Raw genomic sequence first — 24,289 nt, 5'->3', positions numbered from 1 at the left:
TGTGGTGCTGCTTCGGTGCAAAACACAACAAGCTCCTTATTCTGAATATTCCTGCCATTATAAAATATCACCTTTTTTATAGTAATTTTAGATTTTTTTTCATTTAAATAGTACATTATGGATGTCTAACCCAAATTTCTAATTTAGCATCATATTGTGCAATATTACTTCCATATAATATACTCAATATTGCCTTTAGTTATAGTTTAATATCTGACGTCTGATTTTATTACTATTCTCATTTCTATTTGGCACTGGTTCAACATTTACTTCACATACACCTTTATAATTGAATTTTCACTAGTAATACGGTGTATATGTTTATTTTGGGGTGGCTCGAGCTCAGGAGGTTGAGTGGAGAGTCTGCAGTTCGACCCCAGTTTCCCCCATTCTGTGTGCCTAAGTGTCCTTGGGCAAGATGCTGAACCCCAAATTTCCCGTAATGGCTGTGCCGGTGTAGTGTGTGATTGAAGTGTGATAGCGAAATTGCTGCTAATAGATGGTGTATGAATGTGTGTGTGGGTAAATGGAGAAAAATGTACATTAAAGTGCTTTAAGTGGTCATCAGGTCTAAAAAAGCTCTATATAAATACAAACCAGGCTGGAGTTCCTGGATCCAACTCCTGATTTATATAAAATATAATTGGTTCTTCCCTGGGCCACACAATTTCCTGGAAACCCGAGTAGTTTTTGTGTAATCCTGCTAACCAACATCCAAAAACAAACTTAGATGAAAACCTCCTTAATTGGCAGAGGTAATAAAATAACTCACAATTGCAAGAAAACAAAAAAGGAACCACATGGTTATGTCCCATTTTACACCTGGATTTATTGGTACACATACTATAAAACAGTATTAAAGGAGCTGGATAACAACAGTATTTTCATTGCTATAAGTTCAACAATACAATATAAATACAAAAACGCGCACAGAATGGTTTGTTGACAAGCTACAGTTCAAATAGAAAACAAAGGGGAGATACAGTAGAATCTGAGGAACTCAAACTCGGTGACGTTGCTTTGCAAAAATAATCTGCTTTTTGACAAACTAGAGCCAAAGGTTACATGTAATCACACAACATAAAACATACAACTAGTGCAAAAAAGCCTCTAAAAACAATCTTAAAACTACACATTATATTTAATATATATAATATATATATTCATTTATTTATATATATTTTCATATAAATAACCCCTTAATTTGGCATTTTATCATTCATAAAATAATTTAAACGTCCTAACAGACACTGAGTGGCACATTTGAAAGCGATGGAATACAATTTTAAAAGCACTTTTTACTCGTTTATCTCTGCACTAGATATGTGGTGAGAGTTTTATACTGTGTCGTGTGGTGTATTAAGGGCAGACTGGAAAAAACGAAACGAGAAAAAAACCAAGTGATTGAAAAATGTCCCCCAAACATCCCACAGCGCCCCAACTCTGTCCCGAGCCCTTAAATGACAGAACACAACTGGTCAAAAAGTAAATTAAAACAACATACATTCCAGTATATACAAGAACATCCCACCTACCCTTGAAGTAAATTACAGCAGAAAAAAAAATCTTTAAAAAGGCCAAAATACCTCAAGGTGCTTTTATCATGATTTCCTTTTTTCATATCAATATCATAACTCGCTTAGTCATTTTGATTGGTCTTTGTTTGTGTTTGCAATTGCAGTGTAATTACCTGATTGTATGTGCACTAAAGTACAGTAACCACAGAATAACTTTATATTTCCACATCACATCTCTCCCTCTGCAGTTGCTTTTTCTCAGCAGCAACACTCTTCTGCAGAGTCACTAAACTGTTATTTTAATGGGAACCATTTTGGGAGTGAAAATCCCCAGTGTGGATTGTGAAGCAACTATGTCTCAGGCTTTGTTACAGATCTGTTATAATTACTGGGTCTGATCTGCCCTGACCGAAGGCGAGCAGGGATCCGACGAGGATTACCAGCTGAGGTTTCTAAGGTGTAGTCAAGAAGCTATTAAGGGAGCAATTCACTTTAACTATGGCTTTATGAGAGGGAAACTGACAGGATGAGATGGCGTCAGCTTCAATTTGCCAAAGTTCTTGTCTGATGTTGAGAGGCCAGTCAATTAAAGAAGAGCTTTAAAGCAGAATTAATATGCTGCCGTATGGATTCATTTGTTATGAGTGTATCACAGCGTTGACTTAATTTTGAGTGCAAAACCCCTTAATGCAAGGTCTTACTTAAACTAGTGCTTAATCATAAATGTCCAGGTCATTTTATCATCATCATGCTATTAGTGTTGTACCTACTAATCAGTAGTGGAATATAACAGAGTACCTTTAATTCATTTGTTTTTACTAGACTTACTTAGATTTATTTTCAGGTACTTTTCACTCTTAGCCATTTACCGGTCTGAACATGTGTTTTTCGTGGCATCTACTGCCGCATTCTTTATTACTATGACAGAGTCTGTACTATTCTTGTAGTTAACAGAATATACAGCAGGCACAGTTAATGCTGGGATAGGCTACACTCGGCAAGTACTTTTACTTTCAATACTCTGAATATATTCAAAAACAAGTACTTACTATTATTCAAGTAGAAATTTTGACCTGGTTTTTCTTACTCGAGCACATTTGTCCATTAATTCAAAGTTAAGTAACTTCCTCCACCCCTGCTACTAATGACATTGTCCTATTTTGGAATAATTACATTTAAGGCAAACAAAGTCCCAACCTTTGGTTACTATAACAGTAATACTCCCCGCTATACCAGTACTGGAAATTCCTTGTGTTTGTACACTTTAAACTCTGAGGGAATCTTTTTTTGTTGTTTTGCATAGTATACAGGGTTTTAGACACATTCTTGGAGCAAAGAATGTTGCAATAAAGGGTTTTGCAGCTTAATGAAATGGAGCATGGGCAATTCAAAAATATATATAATGGACCATGCCATTTGTGAGGCCATGTGAAGTACAGCTGTTACACCATCGATTGTGCTTGTGATAAAAACTACAAAAACCAAAAATTAGCCATAATCATCCAAGTGATTTTATATATAGATATTCCTAGTGATCCCTTTGTAGTCTTCTGACTCAGCAATGTAAAATAAGTCTGTGACATTGGCATACAACAAAAAGTCAATAATACATTTTCCGTGAGGTCAAACATCTTGCATTGTAGGATTTAGATTACACAGAGGTTTTGCTTCTCCTTCATACAGTGATTTCTTTTAAAAAATACATTCTTACTGAAATACAGAGTTCTAGTACTGCTACATTTTCCACATTGTTATGATGGCCTATTACATACAAAGTGCTCAGGACAGGACTGGTGTGTAGCATACAGTGTATTTCACAAAGTTTATTTATTTGTGCTGTAATGACAATTCTTATACATAATCTTCTCCCCTCGTCCGTTTCTGGAGCAGTTAAAAGTGTACTGGTTTAAAAAAGCTAAAACACAAAAAAAAGGAATTGATGTTCACTTCATCCGACCCGTGAGGGAATGGGTTTGTGTGGCTGTAGATTGCAGAGAACAGTGTAATATTTAAAAAAACCTAAAGAAGAAACACAATGGAGGAGGGGATGCGTCTGACTCTGTCGCTTCAGCTCTGAAGTAACTTTTCCTCAAGTGGTTGAACCCCCATCAAACAGTGATAAGCACCAATGGCTCAGTGTTATAAAATTAGTGGGTGGGGAGAGGTGGTGGAGGACAGAAACTACAAGTGAAAAAAAGAGGTGGAGAGAACTACTGCCTGTGTGTTGTGAGCATGACAGAACAGTACAGAGACGGTGATGCAGGCAGGGTTTTTGTCTCTGAGTTGTGAGAGGGCTGTCAGCGGCGGAGTGTTTCTGCACCTGCGTGTGTGCGTGTTTGTGTCTCAGTCGCTCACACCATCGTGGCAGGCCTGCGGTCCATCTCCTCCTCCAGCTTCACCATCTGCTGCATGTCCTTGGCCTTTTGAGGGGACAAAAAAAACATAAAAACATAGACTGAAAATAGAAAAAAACCTCTATGCAAATGATCCACTTGTCTTTTGTTGACCTGAAGTTGTGAGCTCTGAATGTAAATCAGTAAGAGACGTGTCTGATTCTACCCCTGCAATAATCCCTGCTGTTGGCTGCTTTAAACAGTAATGTTGCAGGTAATATTAACCAAAGGCTTAGTGATAGTGTCGTGTAATGGTGGTTACAGAGCGTCTGCAACTGAGACACTGTCAAATTCTATAAAAGCAAACGATTATGAGCTGGAGTGAAAGCACAGGGGAGCAGGTTGGGAGCAGGCTGTTTTTGCTTAGTAATAGCTGGTGAGTCATGGTGATGAATGACTCAAGCTGCTAGTTTGGCTCTGCTGACACATTGAGAGCTGCAGATGAGAGAGGAGGAAATGGGATTTTCACAATACAAAGGAAAATGAAGCATGTTTGAAGAAAAGAGAGCTGTTATTTTCTATTTCCCTGCTGTATTCAGTGGTGACTATCATTTAATTTGAAATAGTCTCAGCAGAAACAGAGGTTACAAACATGGGTGACACGACTCAGAGGTAGACGGAGAAGAGAAACACGACTGATAAGTGATTCACTGACAGAGAGGTGGTATCAGAGGTTGAGTGAGATGGAGATGCCTACCTTGAACCTGTTTGTTTGCATGGTGTGATTTCAAAAGCTGTGCCAGAAGAAGCAAATCATATTGAAATAATGAATATGTGAATACAGTTAAACATGTTCAGGTAATGGAGTGTGACATATGGTAAAAAATTGCAAGATGGAAACATGAGACCTTGACAATTGACATACAAATGGAATTTTATTCTAAGCGTTTGCTGTATTTAATGGAGAGATATGATCCTGAGGACACTAACACCAGTACAAAGAAATTTGACTAGAATAAGAGGTTTTATTCTTTTATATGCACTGGGTGTTTATTCTTTGGGACCATCGTTGTTGTTTGTTTTTGGAATCTGTTAACACAGTTCTGAAGCTAGCTTTTTTGAACACATCCTTCAAAGCAAAGCTTATTACAGTTTGCATCACAGATTCAACAAACTAGTGTCTTTATCTATGGATGAACTTGGAGAGCTGCAGTATGCCTTAGCCATGACATTTATAGTTAAAAAGCCAGTAATGCATGAAGATGTTCTGGTTTGGGCAGGAAGTCGCTCTAATAAATGTTGTGCTACGCATTTCAATTAAAGTTTGACTTTTCTCTTCACTCATTTTCGTCTCAAATCTACAGTGAACGATTGTCTGCACAGCTCATTCCTTTTGTTCAGTGTTGTACCTGCTCGTTGAACTTCTCCAGTTTCTCCGACTGTTCTCTCTGGTTTTTCTCTAGCTGCTCCAGCTCCTTCTGGTGCTTCATAGCCAGCTGCAGGGATAAAGGCGATAAATCATGACCATTCAGTTGCTGTTTAAACCCACACATACTAAATAGATTTGCAACTTTTCAAGAAACGTTCAAAGTTTCAAGCTGGCTAAAAGTCAATAAGGGTGTAATGATTTTGGAAGTGAAGCAAACTGCTCAAGGAGCAACCTGTTGAACTCTCTTGTACTTTGCTGACACACACACTTTTCATAATCAACTCTAAAACATATAGATTTCATGCACGTAAGGAAAACATTTATTTGGGTTTTAGACATTGGGAGATTGGTGACTTTTTTTCTCAAGTGAATGCAATATGCCTCTATTCACACAAATCAAGCAAATTTTAATATTCGATGTATTCTAGTAATGCAATACCTGTGCAGTGACCCTATGTGCATCTTTTAACTAAATACTAAAAATGAACAGTGTAAACAACCCACCCTCTTCCTCTCATCCAGGAACTTCTTGGTGTTGCTGCTGTTTAACTCTCGCACTCTCCTAAGAAACAGAAAGTGGAAATATGTTGCATGTATCATGCAATAATCATCACATCATAACTCAACAGCAAACCTCTTGTAAAATGACCTCATGATAACAGATAGTTACAGTTGACTGTGCGTGTAAGACCAACCTCTCTCTCTCTGCCTTGTTTTTGATGGTCTTGTCCTGGCTGATGGCTTTACTGTTTTCCATGGACATCTTAGCCTGGTTGGCCCGCATCTCTTTGCTTTGCCTTAAATTGTGAAAGAATCCACATTTACTTCAAGGAACCTTGATAACAACAACTGTGATACTTAGTAGCTGCAGCAGTGCAAAGGTTTCAGTTTATCATAGAAATACAGGGTCTCTGGGCCTGATCACCTATAGTGACCGGGTGTTTATGCTTGTGTCTGTGTATGAGGCCTCTCACCGCTCATGGATGAGTTTGAGCTGCACGGTCTGCTGCTCCTGGACCGTGGTCAGGAGTTTCTTGAGGTGTTCACACTGTTGTGTGACGTGGTTGTCCTTCATCTCCTGCTCCTCGCTGCTGTGACTGCTGCTCAGCTCTGACCACTCTTTAGTGTGCTGTGCTGTGATGTTCTTCACCTACACAAACCCATGTACACAGCAGTTAGTAATCCACAGCTAAATAATAATATCTATGTGTAAAAACATGATGATTTTGGGAAAGGACAGGAAACCAGTGCAGTCTGACCTTGGCTTTATGATCAGTGACAATTGTTTGGATCTTATCTTCTGTCTCCTTCTTCAGCTCTTGGCAGTTGTTTTCCCTGTAAGGAAAGAACATCAATTAAAAGACAATCAGGTTAAATTGAGTATCCTAATATATCTCAAAAGAAAAACTTTAGTCAGATGGTTTAATGAGACCTTTCTTATTGATCACAAACTATATGGCCAAAAGCTTCCATACAAGTCAAGTTATTACAATTGTTACAACTGTTGTTGAGTTGTAGACATATTTTAAACACAGTTCACACTGTTTGGTCCATTCACTGAGGACAGACACAAACATTAGCCGGTCCAACGTGTATACCTGGTCAGCTCTGAGCCGTAATGTCAAGCGAACGTGAATTTTCTTTTATTTCACTACTTACCCACGTTTCTTGATGGCTTTCTCCAACAGTTTCTCCAGGTTTGTCTTTTCCTTATCATTCAGAGAGACCAACTTTTCCATCTGACTGCAGTGGGCTTTCTGCATTATATTTTGATCCTATAGAAAAGAGAAGACATGAACCACTTAAGTGTTTATTTCATCACCAAGAAGGTTATGTTTTCTTCTGCATTTGATATTTAGCCGGATTTCACAAAAACTACCACACCAAGGGAAAAAGTCATGGATCTTGATGAAATAAAGCCAGCACAATTAGAGAACTGATATCTATGAGTGTATGAAATCTGGTGCAGCTTGATTAAATGTAAAGGGACTGTTGGACCTTGGCGAAGGTACTTTCTCTACTATGTGCTATTCTAGTTTATGCTGTGGAGGTCCACTCTTAACCTGTGTGCTCCTCCATCATAAGCAGATAAGAAATAAAAAGCTAAAAAAACAGATTCTGAAATCATCAGATTTATGTCGTAAAACTCCCTAAGGAGGCAGCAGTTCTCTTTATTCAGTCAGCAGATGGGTCTGGACTCTGGATAGTATCATTATACATGTTACACAACAGGACTTAATCCTGTGATAATGAATTAGCCTCTGTGAATGAGCTGACAACCACTCTGGTCGCTATGGTGAGCTCTGGTCAAAAGGAAAGCAACTTTAGCAAGTCTAATTTCAAATAAAACATAAATTATGGGGCTGTTTGTCCGAGCTAACACAGGGATGAAGCCACGATCCGTGGAAGATGAAAGGTGGAGGCGGCCTGTTGGCTCTGTCCCTCTGTGCATCAACAACTGACCAGAAAAAGCAGAAGCCACTTATCAACAGGTCTGCTTTAAATCTAATACCAACCTTCACGTGTTTCTTCTTTAAAGTGCTCAGCTCCTTCTGTTGCTTTTTAATCAGTTTAAGGTACGTCTGCAGTGGGAGACAAACATTTAGTTATGTTGAGTAAGTCATGTAGAGAAGACCTTTTGAACATAACACACTGGGGCAATATAATGGCTTGGTACAGGCCTTTTCTGGCAGCATGTTTAAGCAACAGTAATTTAGTACAAAAGGGTAAATATATAAAATAGATTTACCAGGAGAAGAACTTTGATTGTTACTTGCATATTAAAAACAACTACATTTTGATATTCTATAAATATTACTTTTATTACTCCTTTCACATTTAATGCATCTCCACAGAGTAGGTTAGGTAGAAGTGTGGAAACCAACCTTCATTTGTTTTAAGTCATCAATGTTGATATTAGGCACCAGTGTATTATCTGTCACAGGAGGAAGGAGAGTTTGAACTCTGTCTACATACTGTACATCTGTATATGTTGAATATGCATGTTTCTAAATCAGCATCTACCCTTCTTGCTTTCTGCTGTGTTATTCTGGGCGGAGTTGGAGGACTGGCCCATGTCTGAGCTGGTCTGCGGTGTCACACTGGTCTTCACCGTGTCTCCTTTACCCTTTCCCTTCTTGTCGTTCTTGGAGCTGCCACTGGGAACGTCTGCTATGTCGTTCTACAACAGGGAAGGGAAGAATTTAAGTGGAAATCTCATGATAATTTAATTGAGAGTTTTGTTCACAGAGTAAAACCCATAGTCAGAGCATTCTTTTGATCACAGAGTGAGGACCTGGTATTCCTACCAGTTAACCCAGTCTGAAGCTTCCGGTGTGTGTTTGTGTGTTGTCGTATGTACCGTGTCAATCCCCAGTGCTTTCATCTGGTCAGCTCTCTTCTCTGCTATGGTCAAAAACTTCTTTGGGTCTGATAGAGCATCCACAATTGCTGAAACACACAAAACGATTAGTTAGAATAGTTTAGGGAAAAGAGATTATTTAATAAACTGACCAGAAACTACCTATTTCAATCCAAGGTAAGAAACATATTCCAAGAAAGTAAATGAACCTGAAAGAGAACATTTAAAAGAGACATGTCTGAAGTGGTTAAAGCAAGCAGCCGTATATAAAATATGTTTGATCTCTTTCCTGCGCACAGAGATGCACAGTATCACAAAATCTATCCCTCTCCATGAGCAACGACTGCATTATTATATTGAGGAAGAATACTGTCAGGACTGGATTAGATCTTCCTTGTTTAACACTGCATCTTAAGGAAAGGATGGTTAATGTTCTACTACACTGCTGCACTGGTAGAGAAGTGATTTTGGCAGCAGATCTCACAGAAGAAAGCTAATGGTTACAGTAATGGCAGCAAAAACCCCTTGGCTTTATTTAATGACAACTCAATTGCCCCGCTCATTTGTATGCTTCGGTCTTACTGCAGATTCACTGTCATCATCATTTGGATCCTCATGTCGTTAACGCTGTATGTTCAAACCATCCCGATGCAAAGAGTAAGTGAGCGGATGAGAGGGAGAGAGAGCTGCACTGCTTTTCTTTTCTCTCTCCTCCCTACAGAAGCTACTTTCCTATCAGCCATGAATAAAGACTATTCCTGAATCAGGAAAACAAAGTATGTCAGTTTGAAACAAACCTGGAATCCCTGTTTCAACACCCTTAACTTAGAACTTCTCAAACAATTTACAGACCCAATGCCCTTAAATTCAAGAACCCAACATGACAAATAATCTTTAAAATAATAATAACTAGCAGGTTTTACATAAGCTCACAGACAACAGTGTTACAGTGATGGCAAACTACATCTTATTTACAAGCTTTAAGATATGCATTATGTTTGCACAGAATATAAAAAAAATGAAGAACTCTTAGTGACCCATGTCTATTTTCAAAACTTTCTAAGACTTTGTTTCCCCCTCAAATTCTAAAACGTGTGTGTGTGATTCCTGTTTGCCTCACCTCCAAAGCCGTCGGGCACGTAGGTCTTGAGGATGATTTGGCAGAAGATGGTGGGCAACGACAGGGGTTTGTTGCCCTCGTTCCTCAGAGAGATGTGGCGGTAGCCGGCCTGCAGGCCATCCAGAGGCAGGATGCGCTGGCCAATTAGCTTGTTGTTGTCGTCGTAAACGGCGATGCGCAGTACCGCCAGATCCGGTAAGATCACCTAGGAGTGGTAGATGAAAGGAAAAAGAAAGGGGGTGGGAGGGAAAAGCAACTGGAATTATAATAATATAATGAACAACAAGATTAGGTAAAGAGCGTGGGCGTTAGTTGACGTTAGAGGACGGTCCCCGCATAATTCTTTCTGGTGTGTATACGGTTAAGCAACTAAATCTTGCAGCCATTGCAATAAAACAGCAACATTAAAGGCGAAGGTCAAGGATAAAACTGTAGGGCACAGTATCAGGGGACAGTCACTGAGAGATTCAGAGAAACTGCATGATAGCAGAGCAACAAACATTATATCTAAACTGAAAAGACCATCTCCACTGCTACTACGTATCCAGGGATTGGAGTCTATCTCGTAGAACACGTGTGTGTATGCAACTTGTTTCTGTGGATGAGCTTGTGTGTGTGCACCCTTGGAGGAAAAAAGAGGAAGCGAGAGTCTTAACTGGCCTTGTGTGTGGAGATAAGTGAGCGGCGAGAGGAGGATGATTAATACCTAGACGGAGGGGAAGGTAAGAGATAAGGCCGAAGAATACTCACTGGAGATGAATGGGTGGAAGCACCGCTTGTGTGTACGCTAACACAAATGTAGCCTTGCAGATGTGCTGTGTGTGTAAACGCTGCTGTGTATTGTTTGCTTTGAGTCATCTTGACAGCAGTGTGTATGTATGCATGCAAAGGTGTGGCAGTATTTCAGGTCTGTGTGTGTGTGTGGATGCGAGAATCGAGTCTTTGCCAGCAGCTTTGCCTGTGATGCCCCCCTTCGATAGCAGTGCGTGTGTGTGTGTGAGAGCAGAGCAGCACTGCGGCAGGCTGTGATTGATGGTGTGTGTTAGGAAGCTGGAGTCACAGTCATGGCTGAGAGACTCCTCATTCTGCTGAGAGCAGCACTATTCAGCGAGTAGCACACACACATTTATGCCCTCTACATCTCCCATCTCCTTCTCCACCTCTAATTATTTCTTTCTGTTCATTTCTGTTGTTCCTCCCTCTGTGCTGTCCCTAGCTGTTTCTTCTGCGAAAATACAACACAGGCAGCAGGGGCCAAAAGTCCAAGACCAGTTTCCTATTGAAGGAAAGTGCTTTTCAACTTTTGGATCTAAGTTTTGTTTATACTTCCTTTTCTCTTTTGGTTTTATGCTTTTGCTAATGACCCCAATTATTATTTTTCACCCAAGATAATCCAATGTCAATCTTTCTAAATATTTGGGAGAAATTGACGAATTTGCATTATTGTGCAGCATCTCATAGAAATGTACTTTTGCTTACTCCTGCCTCGTGATTGCCCATTTCCCCCAACCCGAGTCTCTGGCTTCCTCTTCCTTCTACTGTTCAAATAGTACAGGTGACATCTCGCTACCTTTCTGAAGACGAAGGGCTCCTCGTTGTAGGCGGGGTTCAGCCCATTGTTCATCACCATGCGTGTGCGAAACTCTTTCCTGATGGTGTCTGTCGGCAGCCCGTACATGTCCACTTCAACATACGTGCCAATCTTCTTGTCGGAGAGGAACTGACCAGAGAATACCTGAGAAAAAGATAGATACTTTTCAAGTGTTTGATTTCATAGGAATCATATTTGATATGGGTATGATCTTTAATCAAGTGCCATCTGAATTTTTGAAATATCCAAAATTATACAACCAGTATTATAACTAAAATAGTACTTATATTTTTGTGTAATAACTAACTGGCTCCTGGAATGATGCACAACAGTATGTAATACGATAATATACTTTAATGATTGAGTTCTCAGTTAAAATGCTATAATTTATCTTTCTTTACAGGTTTTTCTGACCTGTACACTGCAGGTTGCAGCGATGACACCATCCACTGGTGTCTCTGAGAAGGGATCAAACATCCTGTCTGACCTCCGCATGAAGTCAGGCTTCAGCAGATACCTAACACACACACACACAGTAGAATTAATATACCTTGAAGATCAAATAGGGGAAAACTGACATTCTGATGTAAATTACAGTCCTCATAATAAAATAGTTTCTATTATTACTATACATTTGTAGCTTCAATAGTGCTCTTTAATGACAGTGGGACTAGGGCTTTGTGTGTGGGATTTTTTGTGTTAACCAGGGGCCCATCAGAAAGACATTAGTAATGATCGGTGTCTGCAAAAGCCCTGATCTCCCCACATATGAGATTTACAGCATTAGCAGTTAAATCTCTCCCTCAGGGATAGTATTAGAGGCAAGGGACGACGACAGCGATGGAGGGAGGAAGAGATGGATGACTGCAGAGAGCCTCGGAGGCGAGTGAAGAGGAGCCTGCTTCTCTAAAACACTCATTGGCTCTCAGGGGTAGACAGTAGCTACGGTCGCTGCTGGCAACCCCTAATGAGATGTGACAAGCTTTAATTGATGAGTTTCAGAGAGGGGTGGAGGAGGGAGGGATGGGAATGAGCTCAGATAGGAGTGAGGAGCTTTCTCACCCGCAGGAGCCGTTGTATTCGTACTTTCCCTGGTTCAACTGCATGGCCAGGTCTGAGAGAGAGATCAGAGACATGAGAGGATGAGTGGAGTTCAGGAACTGAGATATCCTTTCAAATCCAAAACAATTAACAACACATTCTGTTTGCATTCATTTCTGAGGATCTATCTCTTAGCTGAAAGAGAGGGAAGCATTTTACATTTCCCCTGACATCTGTTTTTTCCCCTCTAACCATTTATCTCTCCATCACAGACGCTCCAGCTCTTGTGTGACCCCAGCTCCCTTGTGAGGAACCCTGACGCTCCACCCCTCCCTCCCCTCCCTCCAATGTTGCACATGCTCTGCTCCGAGCGAGCCATATGGTCTGAGCCTTGTTGCCTCTGGCTGTGGGACAGCAGCTGTTTTACAACAGGCATCCCTCACTGTATAGGTGTGTATGGGGCTGTGACAGTTATGATGATGTGTTTAGAGTTTTATTGAAAAGCAGATTAACTGGTTGAGTATGAGATGAATCCACTCAGGTCCATGGATGCTGAACCTGATGCTGCAAAATAACAGGCAATAGATTTCTCTCACATTTTGAGCCAAATGCACCAGCGATACATTTTTTTTTATAGTTTCAGACTGACATAGAAATTGATGTGTACAGTTTTCATAACTATATTTTGATACCAAAATAAAACTCAAATATTGATGCACTTTACTAGTTTGTGTAAAATATAAACGTTTAAACAACAAAAATGATTAGTAATTTGTGTGAAATGAACCAAGAGAATCAAAGCTGGCTTTTCAATTTAAAAATGTTCTTGGTATGCGTATATTTTGGGATGTGTGTATTTGTAAAGAGGTTGGGTCGTGTGGCTTGTTGATTCGTGGCTCCATGTTATTCTGGACTACACGTGTATAATGTAAGAAGCTTATGATGTGTGAACGTGAGGTCAGAAGTTCAGTGCATGCTGCGCTTTCTTACATCTAAAGCTTGGCCGTATGTGTGCAATCATGAACGTGGAGTACTTCTCTGGGTGCGTGTGAGGTCAGGGGACCCATGTTGCGTGTTGTGGTACCTGGGGTCTGGAAGTTCAGTGAGACCATCTGGCAGCCTGCGTTCCAGAAGATCTGAGGCATGTAATTACTGGAGTCCACCCGGCCCCCTTTGGGGTAGATCCGGCTCATCTGACGCTTGTTGTAGCTGCGCTGACGCTAAGGGAATTCATTTTTTTTCCGAAGGAAAGAGACCATGTTACAGCACATGTGTGCATCAAACAGACTGCAGGACTATTTTTAGTGGGAACAGCTTGGGTCATGCAGTCCCATTGGGGAGAGAGAGAGTGAGGGTCAGGCCGAGTGACACAGTCCAAAGGCACACAGGCCTCCAGAGGCCTTCAGTTCTCTTCCAGCAGCAGTGGAAACAAATATGGCTGAAAACATCAGCACTGGCCCAACATCCAGATTTCATATAGGTGACCTTATTACGATATAACTCAGACTATCACAAAGGTGAGGAAGTGAATAAGAGGGGAAAGCTTCTTGTTAAATTTATAGTTAAGTAGCATAGACATCTATCTCATTGGGAGATTTTCTGATGCAACGGTAATTAAACGTGTGCTATAATAAAATCTGGTCACTCTGAAACATGCTTTTCTGTTTTCCAGATAAATGCAGCTGACACTGATTCCTCAACAGTCCAAAGGATACTTGACAAACTCGATGGCGTTGGTCTTCAGGTAACCCAGGCCGACAGACTCGTTGAAAGATGACATGTTATGATGGATGTTTCTTTCTGAGAGACAGAGAAATTGAGAGATCAGCAGGGAGTTAAGCTGGATCTGTTTGGCATTAATATTTTAAAAAGTAGAGTGGTGAAAACCTGCAAAGACAAAGGACTCTATTACAGTAGTAATCTCTGACTTCAGTATACATTTGTTTATCCAGACCAAGATATAATAAAAGTTTATGAATCAGGTTCTCAGGTCAGCCCTTAATGATTGTACTAATTCATACCATGTAATTATTAATCATCTGGTTATAGCAGAGGCGAATGATACAACGAGGAAGTGGAAGCTCACCCTCTGCCACATCAAAACTCTGGAACTTGACAGGCTGTGCGTAGTTGACCATGGCTGAGAGATATGGGTGGATGTTGGTGGTGGCTCCTACATACTTGTACTGAGCGATCAGAGCCTCTTCAGAGTCTTCTGCTTCTTCTGCAGCCTGCACAGGACAGGTACACAAACACACAAATCTGGGGTTAGACACAAGTAGTGATGGGTGTGTGGGAGAACGAGTGGAGGCAGACGTGTCCTCGCCTTCTTGTTGTTGTCTTGGTCGGACGCTTCAGAGACATCTGTGGCGTCTGTTGCTTCTGTGGCTTCTGACATCTCCGTCACTTCATCATCGGGTCCCTGCAAACACCACACACATAAACTCCACTTAGATGTGTGTGATTCATTCTCATTCACTATAACAGTGTCACTAAAACCACAACATTACTTGCTTTATATGTTTTACAATTGAAAAGATGTTGTCATGATACATGTATTTATTTATTATCCTTTTAAGCCTCACGTTGAAGTTTATAAAAAACACAGAAAAGCTGGGCTTCAAATAATCAACGTCCAGAGCACAATAGGTTTACACAACAGCACACAGGGAAAAATATGACTGCCTTATTCATAACATAAATAATCCTTAAGTTTCATGGTCGACTCATTTTTACCGGTATGGATAAACATCATTATCAGCAGGTTTACTAAGTGACTGCCTGTAATCAGAGGCATTGTCAGGTTAGTCTCACTGAACCTCACAAGGCTACAGCCACACGGGCAAATCAGACCACTTCACAGCTCATCTGCATATAGTTCTATGTAATCTAATGTTTTTAGTTGATGATTCATGAGCTTTATTGTGGGGAAGGGGTCTTGTGACCATGTGAGATTTTCAATGAGGCAAACCTGACATCCATTTGTGCTTTTATAAATGTTTGAATAGACAGTGTGTAATTCTAATGTCTTCTTGTTGCAGTGGTCACATCAGAGTGGAAGGATTTTGGCCAAAGAGTTGCAGCCACTCCTTTTCCATTGAGCTCCATCAACAACTAGGTCCTGAAGTCAATTCTAAATCTCATTGTCTCCTGTGAGCCGAAGACGCTGTCACCAAGGTGATGTCAGTAAATCAAAGCGCCGACCCACCTTCTTGATACTGTTGCTGAGTTCCTGCGGTTTCTTCGTGCTGACAGCGTTACCCTGGGGGACACTGTTTGCTACTTTCTCACTCGTTGCCTCCGAATTCAAATTCAAATCTTTCTCCTCAGCATCTTTTTCTCCTGCACACAAACACAAATAAACTAATATTAGAGCACATCTCTCCATTACGTGATGCATTCAGCCGTGATTCTAAACACTTCTTTACAGTGTATTGTATTGATGCAGCTTTTTGAAATGTTTTATTTTACAACAATATTTGCACAAATGTTTATCAAATCGAATTAAAAGATATTTAAATAGTGTTTGCCAATTATTGTGATTCTCTTAATGTCTTAATCATTTTCCTCTTCTACACTTTACTACTACAGCTGTGTGAGCCACTCCGCCACACATTGTGCTACATAGTGTTTAAAACAACTGACCGTTCTCTGTTTCTTCTTCATTTTCCTCTCCCATGATGATGGCTGGGGTGTTGGTCTCTCCTGCCTCCATGTGTTTCTTGAAGGCCTCTAGCTGCTCTGTAGTCCAAATGAAGACACATGTTACAAAACAAGATGACATGCAGGTCATGAACTGATCCAATTATTCCCTGGGACGACTTGTGTACGCACTCTGTTCCACTTCAGGTTTCAAGCGCTTGTTTTTGATGAGGATTTTACGTTTGAGCTCGTTCGGAGAGGGCAAGGGGCGCCCAGATTCAATCTGTCAGAGAGAACACAGACATATATTTAAATATGTAGTCCTCATCATCCTTAAATAATCCATCATCATAAAATTACTATTTATCGAAATGAGCGTATTCACCGGAAAATTATCCAGAGGCAGTTTGAGGAGGAAGTCGCCAAAGATCTCATCACAATATTTGGCCATCTTGTACTGCTGTGGTTTACTGATCACACACACATACAGAATGAATTGTGTCCATGTACTGTATAATGTATCAAGCACTATTGCAAATAAACACACACGCAAAATCATACAGTATGACTGAATTGTACATTTACCAGCAATGATTTTCAAAGGACAAAATAACTGGGTTATCCGAAGTGACAAATGCCGTATCTTTGATCGCTTGGATAACATCCTGTTGGAAGAGGAGGAAGAGAAAGAAAAGCATTAGGAAGGAAGAAGCCATGATTAACGCCATGATTAACGCACAACCATTCTTTCAACACTAGGGGGCAGGCACACATAAAGAAAAACTCTTGAAGATGTTGCAGGAAATGGCTCAGCAGGTTCTGTCCTGTGGTGTGTGTGTATGTGTGGTTGTGTTCACCTTAAACAAGATATCTGTGCACATGGCCTTTCCATGAGTGATGATTGGCTCCTGGTCCTCTCCTTTCCCATCCCAGCAGTCCAGCTCTACACACCTGACATCATGAAGAGCACCAACCAATGAACATGCATAGTTGCATACAACCCTCACTTATCCAATGGGCTGTGTGTTTCTCCACCATCTACCTGCATCCTGACAGGAGAACCTGGCGATACATCTCCACGGAGGACTTCCCTCCAAACTGTCGGCCCGTCAGGTAGGTGTTGTGGGAGGAGCTGATGAAGTAATGGGCCAGCGGATGGTCCATCTCCTGGTACAACTCCAGCTTGTCCAAGAAAACTGGAGCGTTTTCATCTGACATCAGGTACCGACAGAAGCCGTCACTGGACATTTGACCTGGAAAAGAGAGGACAAGAGGTCGTCTCTGAGAGAATACTCAGCTAGATGATGCAGTTGTTAGAGACTCCTTATAAAAGGAAATACCACCTTGTCAGTGGTTAAAATAAAACTTGCTCAATTGTATTCAGTGACTATATTTCTACAAGTAGTTGTACTTTTATATATCAGTTAATGGCAATTTAAAAATGTCAAAATATAAAGATGTTTGAACAAGAATCTTTTTTCAGCCACATTATCGTGCTTGCTCAGAAATAATCTACAATACAGTAATATAAAAAGAACTGAACGATCAGCGCAACTAATCACATAATATACAGTGCCTTGCATAAGTATTCACCCCCTTTGGACTTTTCTACATCTTGTCATGGTATAACCACAGATTAAAATGTATTTCATCGTGAGTTTATGTAATGGACCAACACAAAATAGTGCATCATTTGGAAGTGGGGGGAAATATTGTATGGATTTCACAATTATTTACAAATAAAAATCTGAAAAGTGTTGAGTGCATATGTATTCACCCCCTTTACTGTGAAACCCCTAACAAAGATCTGGTGCGACCAATTGCATTCACAAGTCACATTTGCAAGTCACATAATTAGTAAATAGGGTCCACCTGTCTGCAATTTAAGCTCAGTATAAATACACCTGTTCTGTGACGGACTCAGAGTTTGTTGGAGATCATTACTGAACAAACAGCATCATGAAGACCAAGGAGCTCACCAAACAGGTCAGGGATAAAGTTGTGGAGAAATATGAAGCAGGGTTAGGTTATAAAAAAATATCCAGAGCTTTGAACATCTCTCTGAGCACCATAAAATCCATCATAAGAAAATGGAAAGAATATGGCACAACCGCAAACCTACCAAGAGGAGGCAGTCCACCCAAACTGAAGAGTCGGACAAGGAGAAAATTAATCAGAGAAGCAACCAGGAGGCCCATGGTTACTCTGGAGGAGTTGCAGAGATCCACAGCTGAGGTGGGAGAATCTGTCCACAGGACAACTATTAGTCGTCTACTCCACAAATCTGGCCTTTATGGAAGAGTGGCAAGAAGAAAGCCATTGTTGAAAGGGATCCATAAAAAATCCTGTTTGGAGTTTGCCAGAAGCCATGTGGGAGACACAGCAAACATGTGGAAGAAGGTGCTCTGGTCAGATGAGACCAAAATTGAACTTTTTGGCCTCAATGCAAAACGCTATGTGTGGCGAAAACCCAACACTGCCCATCACCCTGAGCACACCATCCCAACAGTGAAACATGGTGGTGGTAGCATCATGCTGTGGGGATGCTTCTCTTCAGCAGGTACAGGGAAACTGGTCAGAATAGAGGGAAAGATGGATGGAGCCAAATACAGGGAAATCCTTGAAGAAAATCTGATGCAGTCTGCAAAAGACTTGAGACTGGGGCGGAGGTTCATCTTCCAGCAGGACAATGACCCTAAACATACAGCCAGAGCTACAAAGGAATGGTTTGGATTAAAGAATGTTAATGTCTTAAAATGGCCCAGTCAAAGCCCAGACCTCAATCCAATAGAGAATCTATGGCAAGACTTGAAGATTGCGGTTCACAGACGGTCTCCATCCAATCTGACTGAGCTTCATCTTTTTTGCCAAGAAGAATGGACAAACCTTTCCATCTCTAGATGTGCAAAGCTGGTAAAGACATACCCCAAAAGACTTGCAGCTGTAATTGCAGCGAAAGGGGGTTCTACCAAGTATTGACACAGGGGGGTGAATACTTATGCACCCAACAGATGTCAACTTTTTTGTTCTCATTATTGTTTGTGTCACAATAAAATTTATTTTGCACCTCCAAAGTACTATGCATGTTTTGTTGATCAAATGGGAAAAAGATTATTTAAGTCTATTTGAATTCCAGTTAGTAACAGTACATAATGGGAAAAAGTCCAAGGGGGGTGAATACTTATGCAAGGCACTGTATTTGTATTGTATCATCCAACTCAAACTTCTGCATGTAGATGTGCTCTGATGCACTTTATCGTGAACTCTGAATGAGGAAATGAAACATGATCTAGCTTCATCATTCTCTGCAGGAAGAGACGGAGAAACTCATCTCAGACTCAGACTGTCTCTAACAGGCCTTTGGATTACACACGTAAAACCCAGGAGTCTGGTCGAATCTTCCCATTTGCATGTTAACAGTCAGACTGTCTGCTTAACAGATTGTAATGAAAAGAAATGCTGTAGAAGTTTCCTGCCACAGAACATCAGCTGCTCTGTGTCAAAGGTACATGGGGTTGATTTAGCAACACCTGCTGCTGTGTGAATAAGAAATGACACAGATGCATTTTACTGCATCAACTAAATATTACAGCAGAGAATTATGTCCATTAATTGGTGTGACATACTGCAATGTCAAAGTCACACAGGCAGGTGGCAGCAAAGCCTTCTCTATCCACCTGCCTCCTGTTTCCCTCCCTCCAGCCTTTTACCTTTCTTCTTCAGGTCGTCATCTCGCTCGTATTTGTCAATGATCTGCATGGCTCGCTTATGGTCATAGAACGGGAACAGAATCTCATTTAACCGGGGGTCGCGCTGGTTCTGCAGAGCAGCACACACACACACACACACACACACAGAGAGAGTCATCCACACTGACAGTTATTTCCAAACACTAACTGGATTAAAGACACTGACACAGAACAGGGGTCAGATTAATGTAACAAGGGACAAAGTGCTTACAGCGTTCCTCCTTATTTAGACGAATATAATTGTTTTTAATAGTTTACTAAATGTGACATATACAGAAAGCCACTTCGGGTTAGACAAAACTTCAATGTGAGATATTCACAGGGAGCTGAGCCAAACTGACAGGTGCAGTGGTTGGTTTACAAGTGAGGGAGTCAAACATGGAGGGGTTCATGTCAGCTCTATAGAAGCAACACATCAGCATTAGGACAAATAAATGCAGCGGCCCACAGTGTTAGCCAGGTGGGAGTTCATCTAACCAAAGCTGAGGGTCTACTGGCGGCACCGGAGCGTGAGCAACAGGACTGGTCATGAAGCGGCACACAGGGGACTGCACAGTGGAGCCACTAAGCAGGTATTCAGCCACAGAGAGCACGGCCACGCACCACAGACAGACAGCGGGAAGCAAGATGAGCCGAGCGGGAAGCAACAGGATGGAAACCTCTATCCTCCCGTTGCCATGGCAACACCAATCAGACACAGGCTAGGCAAGCCGCGGCGGCGATGGAAGATGGTGGGGGGGGGGAATGGGAGGAGGGCAGCGTTCAGGACAGGGCAGCGGGTTGAAGTTGCCCTCGCAGGGCTCACTGGAAGTGAAAACATTTTGTCCCACATCCCATTAACGGAGTTCAAATCAGGGCCGGCTGACGTGCAGTCCGAGCTGGAGGGCAACTTCCACCAAGAGCGGGGGGGGGGGGGAGAGCAGCAGGGGAGTCGCAGACAGGGGCGCGGGCAAACCACACACACAGAGAGACGTTAATGAATGATAAAGAGCTTACTTCATTCAGAAAGCTGACTAACTGTTCTACAGTTAAATAATCAGTTTTGTTCCCATTGCTGCAAAGGAATTAATTAGAAGAGGAAAAAAAACAAAATGTTATGCTTCTTTAAAAAGACAAGTCATTCACACAGTCAGTTAAAATGAGAAAGAGGGTCAGTCTTCAACGTTACACTTTTAGTCACAACATGTTAATCCCGGCTCGGTTCTAACGTCATTAGGTGGAGCCGTGGAAGCAGGTTAGGCTGTCCAGACGTAGTTAGTGCAGCGGCCGCAGAAACATCTCTCCTGATTATTTCCAACAAGATGCACTTTCTCACACTTGAACAGTGGCTATCATTGTTCTGTTCAGCCACATGGTCACATGGGTGCAGGGCAATGCAAGGGCAGCACTGTCACTTGGTTATTTTGGAAGATTTATTATATTTCAGGTGTAACAATCAGTCATTATTAAAAGCATGCAGGCAGGTTATCAAGGGAGACTCACATTTTCTTGAAGAGATCTTCGATGTCGGTGCGAGGGCAGATCTTCTGCGTGAGCGCGTAGAAAATGTCATAGGTGAAATCTACTGGTTCAATCTCATCGTTCTGGGGAAGGGAAACGAGACGGCTGTTAGCTTTTCACTGACACATACAGTATAGATCCATCTGATCATTACAGTGGGCCATCAGGGTTGTCTGACCTTTCCACTAGGAAGGCCCAGGTCCTTCAGAGCCTGGAAAATCCCTTTCTCCGTCTTCCCTGATGCGAATGTGCGTGTAATGCTAGGAAAGACGAGCAGGGAATAGGTTTGAGCTCGAAGAGCTGAATATAATGAGTTATACTACAATTACATCAATTGATAGTGTTTAAACTAATCTTACCCTCTCACAGGAATCTTCCCATTCACGTTGGTCGAGAAGCACATTCTCATCCAACTAGAGGAGAGGAGGAACTTGGATTTACAGACAAACTGAACTCAACACTGTTTATCACACTTTCACCAACAAAGAGTGAGGCTAAATACAGACGCTGGGAAAGTGGGCAGCAGGAGGCACTTACTGTTTCTTGAGACATGTCATTGGACAGACGTTGTTGGCCTTAAAGTTGTGAATCACAGACCTCAAACCCTCGATCCACTTCTGCAAAACAAACAAGCAAAAGTATTTAGGACACACTTATCTAACACACACTAAGCAGCAGAAGCCCAGATATATAGGCAGCAGCTGAGAGGGTATCCAGAGGTGTGTATCGTGTTTAGAGGTCCGTCTTTGGGGAAATAAACAAAAGCAAACGAATTGCCCTTTTATTCACACACAAAGGCGTGTGTTTTGACAGATCCACTGGGTACAGGTACATACACACACGTGGAAGTACACACACACGCGGTGATAAACACAGTGAGCCGTTTCAGGGCCACACGCGGTGACAGTAAACAAACTGCTAGAGAAGGCTGCGTAGCATTCTCATGGAAACCCTCCTGACTGCATCAACACAAACAACACTGACGTTTTTGACCCTTCTGGTTTCCCGTCACTGCTTCACATTCTCTGTCTTTTGTGCTCCGACTCTCCTCCGCACAAATTATTGATGGCGTCATTATAAAAGCACAGATAACATAGCTGCAGCAGTCGGGAGGCTGTGTGTGTATGTGGTGTCCATGAAGCCGTGTGTAAGCGTTGGTGTGAGTGTGTGTCTGCTGATGTAAATAACTCTGTCATTTCCCGGGGTCTGATACTTAGGGCCGCCTGCGTGTGTGTGTGCGTGTGTGTTTGTGAGAGTGTGTGAGAGAGAGAGCAGGGGAAGGGGACAGAAATAGCAGGAATTAATGTGTTTTAAACTGTGGGGGATGAGGGCGTGTGTCTGGACCTCTGTGCCCCTGAGTGTGTGCCAGGCCCCCCCATATCATTGGCAGCCCTGTGGCACTGAGCTCTCTGGAGTGTAAACATCATTTGTAACACCCATCACCACAAAAACACCCTCTCCTGGAAACTACATCAACACAAACACTGTGGTGATCCACAGAGCTGTGCTGGCTCCCAGCAGCCTGTCTCAAACTGGTTTCAAACTGGTTTCTTTTAAACCCTGGGGACATTTATATTTTCTGGACTTTAAGTTATACCTCTTTTACACCAAAGTTAGATTTATGCCCCCCCATTGCATCCTTTCTGATGTCACCAATGCACTGACAACTGAGGAGCTCTCTCTCCCCCACAGTGTCTGCCATGTTGGCGCGTTCCCTTGCAGGTAGTCTCCTTTCCATCACTGTTGATCAGAAAAGTAGCCGATAAAAACCTGTCATTTGACGAAGCAGCACCCAGCACTGAAAACAACAGATTAAGAACAAATGCTTTGATAGGCTAGAGTTGACGTGGACAGGGAGAGAGGGAGAGAGGGCGAGAGGGCGAGGAACACATGCAGCAAAGGTTTTGGACGTGAACCAGCCGCGAGTGCAGAAGGACTCTGTGCATCCCCTTTATATTCATCAGAAACTCTTTGTATGTCATCTATCCTTCCATCCATCTCTCTCTCTATCTCTCCCTCCATCCATCTGATGGTAGACGACCCTGAGGGTGAGAAAAAGTGCGCTGACCCAAACTTGTTAAAGTGCTTTTTCTTGTTTTGGCTTAGAGTCTTTCATTGATTGCCAGGTCTTTGGGCCACAGTGGATTTATCACAAATAGAAGATAGGGCAGATGACTTTTACTGTGTTTTCCTCTAAAACTTTCCTTTGCCCTGAAGCTGAGTCTCTAACCTTTGCAGATAGTGAAAGGGTGGAGGTATTGTTCGGGTCTTTTTATTCTCGAAAAACACCAAAAATAACATTAAATCGATCAATGGGTCACACTATTGGACTGGGAGCTATTTTCCACAGTTACAATAAACGTGGGCACTGCAGCTTATTTAGAGTCAGGCCCCCAAACACCGTCGAGCTGCCATAAACACACCCCAGTGCACCAAAGGGATATTAACGTGCAGCTAAAAATAGTCCTGTACACACGAGTGCTGTTCTATAAGAGTTACAGTGCGCAGCTTTTTGAGGAAACCCTTTCAGAATATGAGGCTTTTTTATTTGTGACTCATATTAAAAGACTAATGTCTTTAAAGGGCTTTAGAGACAGACCCAAGGGAAGACCACCGAGCACTGTTATCCATTTCTATTTCTTCTATTTCTGTTTGTTGATAAGATTGAAAATGTAGAATAACAGAGCTGTAAAAAAACACCCAACTTTAATTATTTTAGTATAAAGTGGAGACCGACCAATATAGGTTTTGTTTTTGTGACATTCTGATTTAGTTGGTTTCTGACTTGTGTATAATTTCGGTGCAATGGTTGCCATGGGCTTTTAGCAGAGTTTCTAGCGAGATAAATCATGTTCATATTAACAAAACTTTATTTTATGTTCAACCATTGTTGCCGGCGACACAATCCAACAAAAGGACTGACTGATGCGGAAGCTGATACAGATATTAGGGAATGTAGATTTTTTTCCCCAATAAAAAGTTAAAAAATAACAAAAAAGTATATTT

The 24,289-nt window shown here is 41.6% G+C and overlaps 1 protein-coding gene across 3 annotated transcripts in view; it reads right to left on the bottom strand.

Moving 5' to 3' along the window:
- Nucleotides 1-804: 804 nt before the first annotated feature.
- Nucleotides 805-24,289, bottom strand: part of LOC128460020 (1-phosphatidylinositol 4,5-bisphosphate phosphodiesterase beta-4) — a 69,205-nt gene continuing 45,720 nt past the window's right edge. For all 3 annotated transcript variants that reach the window (XM_053445023.1, XM_053445021.1, XM_053445022.1), the window contains exons 8-40: nt 21,821-21,900; nt 21,643-21,696; nt 21,462-21,543; nt 21,266-21,366; nt 20,780-20,837; nt 19,745-19,853; nt 17,077-17,287; nt 16,892-16,985; nt 16,620-16,699; nt 16,420-16,504; nt 16,227-16,317; nt 16,038-16,133; nt 15,601-15,734; nt 14,719-14,814; nt 14,479-14,623; nt 14,108-14,192; nt 13,477-13,601; nt 12,414-12,465; nt 11,766-11,868; nt 11,331-11,495; nt 9,761-9,965; nt 8,641-8,729; nt 8,304-8,460; nt 8,165-8,214; nt 7,796-7,861; nt 6,939-7,054; nt 6,539-6,614; nt 6,254-6,429; nt 5,975-6,076; nt 5,784-5,841; nt 5,260-5,346; nt 4,608-4,644; nt 805-3,937 (exon numbers count right to left, since the gene is read on the bottom strand). In XM_053445023.1, coding sequence (XP_053300998.1) covers nt 3,861-3,937; nt 4,608-4,644; nt 5,260-5,346; nt 5,784-5,841; nt 5,975-6,076; nt 6,254-6,429; nt 6,539-6,614; nt 6,939-7,054; nt 7,796-7,861; nt 8,165-8,214; nt 8,304-8,460; nt 8,641-8,729; nt 9,761-9,965; nt 11,331-11,495; nt 11,766-11,868; nt 12,414-12,465; nt 13,477-13,601; nt 14,108-14,192; nt 14,479-14,623; nt 14,719-14,814; nt 15,601-15,734; nt 16,038-16,133; nt 16,227-16,317; nt 16,420-16,504; nt 16,620-16,699; nt 16,892-16,985; nt 17,077-17,287; nt 19,745-19,853; nt 20,780-20,837; nt 21,266-21,366; nt 21,462-21,543; nt 21,643-21,696; nt 21,821-21,900 — 3,342 coding nt within the window. In that variant the 3' untranslated portion in view covers nt 805-3,860. The remainder of the gene's footprint in view (nt 3,938-4,607; nt 4,645-5,259; nt 5,347-5,783; nt 5,842-5,974; nt 6,077-6,253; nt 6,430-6,538; nt 6,615-6,938; nt 7,055-7,795; nt 7,862-8,164; nt 8,215-8,303; nt 8,461-8,640; nt 8,730-9,760; nt 9,966-11,330; nt 11,496-11,765; nt 11,869-12,413; nt 12,466-13,476; nt 13,602-14,107; nt 14,193-14,478; nt 14,624-14,718; nt 14,815-15,600; nt 15,735-16,037; nt 16,134-16,226; nt 16,318-16,419; nt 16,505-16,619; nt 16,700-16,891; nt 16,986-17,076; nt 17,288-19,744; nt 19,854-20,779; nt 20,838-21,265; nt 21,367-21,461; nt 21,544-21,642; nt 21,697-21,820; nt 21,901-24,289) is intronic.

Source organism: Pleuronectes platessa, chromosome 17 (genome assembly GCF_947347685.1).
Source record: "Pleuronectes platessa chromosome 17, fPlePla1.1, whole genome shotgun sequence".
NCBI classification, from domain to species: Eukaryota; Metazoa; Chordata; class Actinopteri; order Pleuronectiformes; family Pleuronectidae; genus Pleuronectes; species Pleuronectes platessa.
This window is presented reverse-complemented; position numbering and strand designations above follow the sequence as displayed.